Raw genomic sequence first — 11,534 nt, forward strand, 5'->3', positions numbered from 1 at the left:
AGAACCAGCTAAATCCAGTGCTACTGTGGTGGTCAGGACTGTCCCTGCCACCTCTCCTCCACCCCCTGTTGTGATGATGTCATCCATGAAAGTGCCTCCCATTAAACCAGCTCCAAGTAAATCCACAACACTGACACCTGCCCAACCTGTACCTCCCTCAACTTCAGCTCCTTCTCCATCTGTGGCTAAATCTGCTTCTCCAATTACCATCAAATCCACTGTGCAAGTTGATGCTAGCCGTCCTGCTGCAACACCGCCCGTTAGTACAGCCGCTCCTAAACAAGCTCCTGTTCAAACCACCACAACTGTCCAAACCACACCAGCCAAAGCCAAATCCACACTTAGCATCAGCGTAAGCAAACCCCAAACAAAGCTAGCGGTGCCCCCTGTTGTCCCACCCAAACCTAAGAGTCCTATAAGCCCAGTCCCCCCCATGACCAACACACCTCCCTCTCCTGTTCCACAAACTGCCCCTGTCATAGGGAAACCTATTTCATCTGTGCCGATGTACCGTGTTACGCCGCCCTCTCAATCTGGTGCCACTCCGACAACCAGCACCCCGACAGTCACTCCGAAAATCATCTCCCCACCTGTTGTGGTGGTGCAGAGCTTGACACCTGTGGTGCAGGCAGGGGACAGTCGTGCTACCCCATCAGGACGGGTTACCCCATCAGGACGGGTTACCCCATCAGGACGGGTCACACCTATGGGACGCAGGACGCCATTGGGGAAGCCTGGAGAGGGATCTCTGCGCCAAGGAGTTCCCCAAAAACCTTATACGTTCATGGATGAGAAAGCAAGGTATTAACCTATGTACAAACCAACGAAGCAAAACTAACTGAACTGAGAACTTGGCAACTACATGTCTAAAAACAAGACTTTTAAGTGTTCTGGTACTTTCTGAGAACACAGTAAAATTGTCTTTGTCAAATTGAACTGGCATCGTGAAGCAAAGAAAACTTGGTTCAGAATTTTCAATAAATATTTAAAAATGTTCATGTATTTGGACATTTGAACCACCAATCAAAGCATATGATATATTCAAGGTTTTGAATCAGTTGCTCTAAATGAATTTATCACTCTCATTCTTCATGACACAGGGGTCGTTTTGGTGTGATCCGCGAGTGCCGGGAGAACGCCACAGGCAACCTCTTCTTGGCCAAAATTGTTCCATATGAGGGAGACAACAAGCAATCAGTGCTGCAGGAATATGACATCCTCAAGTCACTTCATCATGACAGGATCATGGCTCTGCATGAAGCATATGTCACGCCGCGCTATTTAGTTCTTATCTCTGAGTACTGCAGTGGGAAGGAGCTGCTCTACAGCCTCATAGACAGGTAAAGCCTAATAGCTGTGCTTGCAGTGTGAAATTGGTTGCTTGTCTGATATGAAATCATTACTTCCCTGTTATATTGAATACGTAGATACACTTTTTTTTATTACATGTGCATATTATTTAGAAATGCATCAATGAGCAACTGCCTAACATGCTGTCTGTCAGGTACCGTTACTCAGAGGACGACGTGGTGACCTATATCATGCAGATCCTCCAGGGGTTGGACTACCTCCACACTCGACGCATTCTCCATCTGGACATCAAGCCAGAGAACATCATCGTTACCTACATGAATGTCGTCAAGATCATTGACTTTGGCACCGCTCAGAGCTTCAACCCTCTCTTCCTCAAACAGTTCAGCCCTCCTATTGGAACACTGGAGTACATGTGTAAGAGTCTTATTTTTCACAGACTTCAAGGGAATCTAAAATTAAAGCTGCTCTAATCAATATTTGTATATTAACAATTGATCAAATGACTACTTGTAATGAGAAAGGAGTTGCTCGTAGTCACGAAGAGAGAATTACCATTCAACGCTTCATTTCAGCTCTACGGGGTATATTACTGCCTTTCCTTTTGAGCTCATTATTTTGGTTTTAAGGCCCCCAGCTTTACTGTTATGATTCAGTCTCACAAATGCTGTCATCAGCATTGTTTTTAGTCACTGCAGGCAGCTGTTTTCATTAAAAATATATAAACCCACTGCATCCTACCTGCTCAGCCCCAAACAGCAGACAGAGTGTCGTTGACTATAGCTGATGATTGTAGTGGAACATTTCAGCAGCTAAGAGTCAGAAACACAACTCCAAATTATTATTGCATGTTTTAATTGTTGATGTCTTTTACTAATGTATTTACTAAAGAAAGTCACATTTAGATCAAGATCCAAAATCTATTTTACAAGAGAGACATTTGGGACAAAGCACATAAACACATATCATGACCATGTTGACATATCACAACGATGTTCAAACAAAGTGGACATTGTGCGCACACACTGGTGTAAACAATAAGAAAAATATAGTCATTTTAAATATCAGTCTCTCAGAAAAGTGAATAGTCCTAATATTAAGTTATGCTTCACTTTATTCCAGTTGTAAGGGAAACTACTCTTGAAAAACAGTATTGCAGTAATTTTGTGCATCAGGGTGGTAAAAAAAATACCTGCACCCATAAGTGTGTATTATGATTTTTACTGTATGCATTTATTAGGAAGAAGCTGACAAATACAATTGAAATATAAAGTAAAATTGAATATAAACTATAAAAACTTACTTTGTTGAGTTTGATTATTTGATTGTTACTTTGGTGATATTGATACTGATCTTCTGTAATTACTGTTGGTGTGGACTGTTTATGTAACTGTTGTAAGTGGGCGTGCACTGGGTCTGACAACAAAAGAGGATTATAAACTAGCAAAAACTGCATTCACACAGTCATTTCAAAAAGCTACACAGACACCATCAAGTTATTACATGTACATGTACATGTACAGTATCAGAGGCACTGAGTCATAAACTATAGTTTTTGTTGTACATAGTCTATTTGCAGATGTAATTAAAGCTCTGTGTAAAATAATGACGGCTATACATTTTTTTCCCTTTCCTCCCCTTACAGCTCCAGAAATGTTGAAAGGGGATGTGGTGGGGGCTCCAGCTGACATCTGGAGTGTAGGCGTACTGACTTTTATCATGTGAGTACTGCTTTCACAGCTTCCACCCAGCAAGTCCTCCTTAAATAGAAATGTAATTGTGTGTTTGTATATGAAACTGAGTTTATTATGTAAGATTTGTCTGCTGCATTTGGAAAGATTTCAAATCTTTATATTTACTAACAAAAAAAAAAATTACATAATGTCATCTTGCTGTTGTCTGAGCAATAAAAAAGTTTTTTGTTGTTGTAAGTATTCAATCATAACTGATGAAATGCTCAATCTTAAATTTTAGTGTGCATTGTGCATGTTTGTCAAAACTTCCTCCTTATTTTCCAGGTTGAGTGGTAGGTCGCCTTTCCTGGAAATTGATCCTCAGCAGACTGAAGCCAGGATCCAGGCAGCAAAGTTCGACCTCTCCAAACTCTACCAGAATGTGTCCCAAAGTGCCTCTCTGTTTCTTAAAAAGATCCTCTGTAGCTACCCTTGGTAAGCTGAACTGCGGTCCCGTTTGTAATCTGTTGAGAACTAATTTTACAGAAAAAAACTATTTTCAAATATTGCTGCATGTTTAAAAAATAAAAATAAAAAATCTCAGTCTAATATATTACTATCTTGTCTTCACCAGGGCCCGTCCCTCCATTAAGGACTGCTTCAATAATTCCTGGCTTCAAGATGCCTACCTGATGCGCCTTCGTAGGCAGACTCTCACCTTTACAACCACTTGTCTCAAGGAATTTTTGGCCGAACAGCAACGCAGGCGCGAGGCAACGGCCACCAAGCACAAAGTTCTCCTGCGGTCCTACCAGAGCTCACCACAAAGCCCAAATGTGCCAACTTCACCTGCAACACCTGTCCCTCAGTGAACACAGGCTTCCAAACATCAGTTGGCAGGACTTAAAGAAGGGAGGATCCACAGAGCGATACCAGACTTTGGGTCGTGAGGTGGAGTAACCACTTCACGACTGAGCTGTTGAACTTGGTTGGTAGAAGACAAAAAAAAAAATCCAGTAACCAGCAGTGGCTGTGATCTACAGAGACATTACTTATTTTCCTTTCTGGAAAAGAAGATCAAAAAATACTTTCACATCTGAAGAAACTCTTACACAGTTACAAGAGCCTGAATTTTTTTATATGGTGGACCTTGTTCGTACTGTACAAGGCAGGATGTTTATCTTGAAGTTAGTACCTCAAGGTTTGTAACTTTGGATACATTTTTGGATGAATTACTTCCTTTCTTACCGTAAACTCTACACTGATTAGAGGGGACATTCTTGTAAAACATCATGAAAGGAGAGTTTTGACGTTATAAAATATTGTTTCATTTAAGAAAAGTACAACTGATTAATGAGATTCTAAAATAACGAATGCTCAATTAGCACAATTTCCAAACAAGTAGTGTTCAAAAGATTGATGCCTTTGCCATAGCAACACCTCTACTATCTCAGTCCAGCTCTTATTCAAATGTTTTCTGACCAGCCAAATGACCAGAATTTCATTTTATGATGTCTAATTCTGTATAAATCTTTGATTAAGGATGACCTACAATGCTAAATATTGTTATACGTAAACTTAATCTATAACTTGAGTGTAACTTGTGCTACCTGAGTTTTTATACTGCTGTAGCACCTTAATGATTGTCAAGATTGTAGCAGTTTTAGAAAGGACTTCATTTGGAGTTTTTAAAATGTACAGTTTATTGAGTTTGGACAATGAATTGGTGGATTATCTACAAGGGCTATTAGAATAGGATTCTTTAATCAAGCAAATTTCTCCCATAATGTCATTAAATGGAAGAGTAATGATCCTCACATCCTCAAAAGCAGAATTAACTTTTTTAATTTCATATAAAACCATCATCCATGAGCTTCCAGCCAAAGTTATGATGTTACGGACAGTATTAGTGGCTCCTTACAGACTGCCAGGCATTGGTTCCTTTATCACATACTGTATAAGCTAACAGCCACCTCCTTGGCTAAACTCTTGCACTCAGCCCGGTGTTAAGAGTCCAGTTTAATCTGTTTTGCAGAAATATTTACACTCAGCCCTTCTGTTTACCAAAGGTTTACGAGTTTGCTGAGTCAGATTATTCTTTGTTTATTCTTCTGAAATTACTGTACCATCAGATATAAGATTAAAACATTAAATATTATCAGGGGTTCAATGGTAAACTGAATCACATTAGAAACCCTCTGTTGTTATTGGGGTGCATATAAGTGCCCTTAAAGACTTAGCATTAGACAGCATAAGAAATAACCTCTAAAATTGTTGAAGAAGGATGTAGATTAAGACATTTCTGTGTTTATTAGTTCCTATTTTAGCTGCAGTTTTCAATTGTTAACAGCTACTAATTTGAAAAGAAAGAGTTTGGTTTATTTGGTTTTTATAAGTTACAGTATTTAAATAGCAGAACCTTTTATAAATAACACAAAGTGAGACTTGAAGTGAGAAATGAAATGGTGAAGATTAGCATTGCATTTGATAGAAAAGCACAGGTTTATTTCTTAGTCATCCTCTTGGTTTTCAGACCATACAAGCTTAGAAGACAGTACACACAATGACTGAAACATAAATGAATGTGTCGTATATAGTATGTACATACATACAGTATATTCACATTGCAGCCCAATCATAAATGTTAAATTCTGAGACAATCTATACATCTCTAGTAAATATTAAATTAATTTGTAAATAAATAACACTTCCTCTTATTCCATGCTCTATATAGTCTTTGACCAAGAGAATGCAAATTAGAGTATACATGCCTCCTAAACATGTTTATTCTCAAACCATTACAACATTGACGGTAAAGTTAATCTCCTTTTTCTCTTTAGTATAAGTCTCATAACTGCAATACAGACAATACAGCACATAACTTGTCGTTTCCACGGACAACATTGGATCTACCAGTTCATTTAAATTGCCAAAAACAGAAACCAGGCACAAACTGGCACCTGGCCCTTAGTTAGATGGTCAAGTAGCATTATGATTCAGTTGTATACTGGTGTTTAAAAGTTATATTTGGACATTACCAAGGTATCACCGAAATGTATTATATAATATTGAACAACTGACAGTATTGGATTAACATCACAGTTATAATTTTAACCTCACCTTTTGCCCAAAATTAATCAAATGCAAGTCTGTTTCACTTTTACGGCACAATGATTACAATGACTAATATCCTCATTATTTTAAGGTAATTAAATGGTTTAAGTTGTATTGTTTCTTTCACATTTGGTCAAGCACATTTGATTTTCAGATCAGCATGAGAAACATTTGCACAGACCTTGATCATGTTGCTGTCACGTGTGTCAATCTGCTCACTTGACACCCAAAGTGTAACTGCTGTGATTAATGTTAAAGACTGTGACAAGCAAACAGCAGCATAGTGTGAAGTCTTTTAAGGTGATATCACATAAAGCTGTGTCGTACATTTAGCAAAATCATGAGTTGTTTTAATTTATCTATTGACTAACAGAGGTTGCTGATAATTCTATGAAATGATTTCACTGGTTCTATATATTCTAATGCTATTGCAAGATAAATACTGCCCTTTTTTGCAGCTCTTTGTCTCTTTTTGGCTCAGTCCTATGCAGAGTAGAAGCTAATCACAGAGCTGTTTTAAACCTCATTGAAGAACAGGCAAGATCAGCACGAAAAATGCAGCGATGCATTTCATTGATCTGTGCAATATATTGATTGTGTTATTCTGTCATATCAAATGAGATGACAACTATTTGTAAGCAGACAACAGGGTTTTCAAAAACATGATAAAGCCTCCACATTTTGTATTAAATCCTACACTGTATTTTGTGGAATGTGTTGCAGTGCCTCGTGATGGATGTAGACCCACAGAGAAAATAGTTTGTTAAATCAATGACTACTTCTATATTTTGACTATATGAATGTGACTGCTTTGTGTGTGTAGCGCATTTGTTTATTTATTGAGTGACTGTATTGTTATAGCTTCTGCTTTTTATTTGGTGAATTTTTTTTTTTTTTTTTTTTTGGATCTGGCATGGAAAAGGCATGACAGCTGTTGAGGCTATGCAATAAAGGAAATATGACAAATATATGAATACAATGTGGCAGTTTGTCCTTCCAGTAGTGGAAATGCTGGCATAAAAACTGGTAGCAAAAAAACGTATGACTGTGCAAATAACTAATCTTGAATTTGCTCTAGTTTAAAGTATGATTTGAGTCATAATTTACGATGATGTCATGGACTATGGTGAGTTCAGGGTGAGGCCACCAAACAATTATGTGTGTTCACCGGGGACAACTCACATTTCAGCTTACTCCCTCTGCTTTTTAAACATCCACTAACCAAACTATTAACTGCTCTAAAGATTCTCAGGAGGATTTTAATGTGAAGGCTATATAAGGATGGGAAAATGTCTCCGTAACATTTGCTGTACATCTTCAATCAGTCTTGTCATGCTGACTATGACACAGCTGATTGAAGTCTCTTTCTAATATCCAAAGAAGGAGACGGAGCATTCGGGAGATGAGTTGTTCGCCTTGATCCTTGTGGACCTCAAAGGCTCCTCCTGACCTCTAGATATAAAGCGTGAAGTCCAAGGTTTGCTGACTCTGGAGTGGATCTAAGGAGGAGTGGATCAAGGTAAGAAAAGTGAGCTGTAACTTAAATTAAACTGTTAGTACAGTAATCTGTGAAGAATTAGTAGAATCCATTTCCAGGTCTAACTGCTGACCTGTTTTGACTTTTGCAGATGTCCAAAGCGAAGGCTGCACCTCCTCCCGGGTGCACTCTGAACATCAATGATCCTCAGGTCCAGGAGGCTGCTATTCGAATCCAGGCCTCATATCGTGGCCACAGGTACAAAACTATTCAACCTGTATCAACATCATTGACATCCAAGTTCCTCTTTACAATTTCAAAGCATGTACAGTGTCAGTGTGCTTCAAACAAAGTGTTTGTTGGACCATTGAATTTCATGTGTGTGAACATTTGGGATCTGAACTTCTGTATCAAACTCCTGTTTGTTTATTTTTCATACTTCCACATCATGAACCCCTTTGAGTAGAGACCACTTCAAACACTTTTTCCTTTAAATGTAATTGGATGAAACTAGTTCACTTGTAGCATACTGTACTCCTAATGGTAGGCGTATTTGTGTTTTTTTTATGAAATGTTTATGTATTGAATCACTTTCTTCTCATATAGGTCACGTAAAGAGATGCGGGAGAAAGGCCCTCCTAAGATCCTCCAGGAGCTCAAAGATGTAGTTCTTGTTGAGGGCAGTGCCGCAAAGCTGGAGTGTAGAGTTAGCGCTTTCCCAGATCCTTTCATCGTGTGGTACAAGAACGGCAAAGAGCTGAAGGACGGTCCCAAGTACCGCTATGTTTTTGAGGACCCCGATTTTGTGGCACTCGTGGTTCGAGATGGAGTCCTGGCTGATCTGGGAAAATACACGGTTGACATCAAGAACCCGTTTGGACAGACATCTGGATCTGCTTGTATTCTAGTAGAGGGTGAGTACAGAATGATAGCTGCCATTTGTCATTGCACGATTTTTGCTGATTTATCAGGTGGCATCATACTTAAATCAAATCAAGCACCTTACATTCTTGGACATTTTAATAAAAGATTTCTATCTAATCAGAATAGGTGAAGTACTAGTAGAAATGACTTGAAATCTTGTATGTCCAATATCAATCCAATGTTCAATATCTTTCTTTTACTGCATTCTCCTAGTTACTAGTGTCTCCCATAGAACTTTATTTTTGACATAATACTGAGTACTTGCCTTGTCATCAAGAAATCATATGGCTGACAGAGTGTTTGCATCATGTTCCCCCAGTGCCTGCTAAGGTTTCTAAAGGCCCAGACAACATGAAGGCCAAGAGAGGGACGACAGTGGTGCTCAAGGCTGAGATAAGTGGGGAGCCTCCTCCAGATGTTGCCTGGCTCAAAGATGGAGATGACATCGAAGAAGACGACAGGTAGGCCACCCATCATCACCGTCTGAGTGCTCTGTGACACTATTGCTGATCTGCGCTAATGCCACAAGGAGAAATATAGGAATTAAGTTTGCATATTTAGTGATAATATAATTGTGACGATAAAAGTGCTGCAATTGTCTTTCAGGGTATTCTTTGATGTCGGAGACACCAACACAATCTTGACCATCAAAAATGCAAAGATGTCTGATGCCGGCAAGTATGAAGTGTTTGTGGAGAACAGACTAGGAACAGACCAGTCCTTCGCTCGTGTCGACATCCTTTGATGCAACCTCTCATGTCTTATGGTGCTGTCAAATTGATAATATACTGTGTTGATGCTGTGTTCAAAGCTGTACATAAATGAAATGTTGCTCATAATAAAAAACAGTAAAGAATTTTTGCAAATGGATTTTTTTTCTATGTTCTTTTACTATACACTTTGTTATATTTAATATACATATTGCAGAAATTGTAAATAATGTTGAGATTTCAAATGAAAAATAATACATCACCATAATAATGAAAAGCATGTTAACGACCATGACATGCTATTCATTGGGTTTAAAGGGATCATGTGTGAGAATGGTGTTTGAAATGGTACCCATAATGATTTAAATTCTGTATTAGATTATTAATTTATCAATTTTAATGGAGCTAGTGCACTTAAAGGTTTACTTAAAGGTATTAATATTGTGCATTTCATAGCAACACTCACTGCAGTTTAAGCACAAAACCCGACAAAATTACTCAAATGCACATGAAAAGATTAATACTACTAGCCGGCTTTTGAACAGTGTTAATGTTGGAGCACTTCTAATAGAGTCAGAAAATAGGGCTCTAAGAGGAAGAAGCCTAACAGGAGATGAGCTGAATGACAAATAAAGCTGCGAGAGAAGCTGAGACATAAATTAATATGTCTCAAAAGCGCCCCAAAGCGTACTCCTCTTTAGGAGAAAAATGATCAAAATGTGAGACTCATTAGAATAAATATTGTAAAGACCACAATTTTGTGTTGGTATAATATAATTTTTGTACTTTGACAAAGACCCTGTATGGTATGACTGGAAGTAATTGTGATCAAATGTATTTTTGTTGCCAGCAGCATCTAGCTGTGTTCAGAGGAATTACAGTCACAGGTCACACTGGCTTTACCACTGGTGGAGGTGGTTGTTTATATAGCTGTCTGATTTTCATACTACTCGCTATCGAAAAGACTAGCAGTGGAAAAAGTATTCAAATTCTTGTCCAGTGTCCATCATTCAGTTGTTCCTCATTAAAAAGTTGTGTCAAATTGTAGTACTCAATTAATCGTCTCTGATGATCCGTTAAACAAATACATTTTACAACATTTTGTGGTGTTCTTACATATATTACTTTTTTTTTTTTTTTTTTTAACTTAACTCAAAGCAAATAATGCCACTTATAATGACTTAAAGCCTGCTTGTAATGTATACTTCAGGAATTTCATTACTAATTTAAAAGCACATTATAATGCATTATAACAGTGTTTATAATGCATTATAAAAATGTTATGTATTACAATGTTGCAATGCTTTAAAATGTGTTATGATTGTTGTTATAAAGCATTATGATCATATATCAGTGCTTAAATTATACAGTACTATAAGCAGATTATAAAGCATTGTGTTTATGATGCATTGTAGACATGGGACAAGTGTCACCAAATTATCAATAAATGTATACACAAATGTAAAAAATACTCGATTATAACTAGTTAAAATCCTGCAATCAAAAACTGACTGAAGTACATCAGTATTATCAGCAAATTTAAAGTAAAAGAACTTCAGAAAAAATTGCCCATGTGACATGTGTGAATAATTTTCTACACATATTGTTACTGCTGATGCATTAATGTGTAAGCAGTAAATTAAGAAAAAACAAAATTCTGCTACACAAACTTGTATTCATATTTTGGATAATGGATAATTTGACTTCTTTAAGTTTCAAACATTAATGAAAATATGCGAGAGGTTTAGATGGGAAATGTCTCTGGGGCCTCATGCTTTTTTGTAACAAGCAGTCACAAGCTAAAAAGGTTGACAAACATGTGATTTGTTGTACTTCATAAAGTTATCATATGATTTTCATGTAAAATCTTGATCTGAAAAGTAACTGCAGCTGTCAAATAAATATAGCAGGGTAAAAAGAAGGAAGTGGCTGTTTGTACAGTTCCTCCTTTTCCATAGTCTGTTTATTTTTGGTACAGAATTATAATGCAAGTGGATTGGTATTGAATGGGCAAGATCACATGATCATATTCTAAGTATTACAAAATTGAGAAATGTTTTTGCTTGCAGGTGATACCAATCCTTCTTATGGTTTGGGTTAAAAAGGTTTAAGTTTAGGCATAAAAAACACTTGGTTAGGGTTAAGGAAAGATTATGGTTTGGGTTAAAACTTTAAAATGTCCCATTTAAAAGCTTGACATGATGCTCATGTCCGGTTAGTGGTCTTCAATAGGTCTGGCAAAAATGTCTTGTTGATTGGTATTAATGCGAGATGACCACCCCTCCACCCGGCTAAGTCTTTGTAAGCTGCTTGGAAGCATTAATG

At 37.6% G+C, this 11,534-nt stretch overlaps 2 protein-coding genes across 2 annotated transcripts in view; both read left to right on the forward strand.

Annotated features, from left to right (window-relative positions):
* Positions 1-3,856, forward strand: part of spegb (striated muscle enriched protein kinase b) — a 33,836-nt gene extending 29,980 nt beyond the window's left edge. The window contains exons 37-42 of the mRNA XM_062431222.1: positions 3-801; positions 1,101-1,340; positions 1,505-1,728; positions 2,957-3,032; positions 3,330-3,479; positions 3,619-3,856. Coding sequence (XP_062287206.1) covers positions 3-801; positions 1,101-1,340; positions 1,505-1,728; positions 2,957-3,032; positions 3,330-3,479; positions 3,619-3,856 — 1,727 coding nt within the window. The remainder of the gene's footprint in view (positions 1-2; positions 802-1,100; positions 1,341-1,504; positions 1,729-2,956; positions 3,033-3,329; positions 3,480-3,618) is intronic.
* A 3,708-nt stretch (positions 3,857-7,564) lies between these two features.
* On the forward strand, positions 7,565-9,297 carry LOC133992559 (SPEG neighbor protein-like). Its single transcript, XM_062431223.1, has 5 exons — positions 7,565-7,617; positions 7,727-7,833; positions 8,182-8,489; positions 8,819-8,960; positions 9,106-9,297. Exons 2-5 carry the CDS (start codon positions 7,727-7,729, stop codon positions 9,242-9,244), a joined length of 696 nt encoding a protein of 231 aa, XP_062287207.1. The 5' UTR covers positions 7,565-7,617; the 3' UTR covers positions 9,245-9,297.
* Positions 9,298-11,534: the final 2,237 nt, after the last annotated feature.

Source organism: Scomber scombrus, chromosome 13, assembly GCF_963691925.1.
Source record: "Scomber scombrus chromosome 13, fScoSco1.1, whole genome shotgun sequence".
NCBI classification, from domain to species: domain Eukaryota; kingdom Metazoa; phylum Chordata; class Actinopteri; order Scombriformes; family Scombridae; genus Scomber; species Scomber scombrus.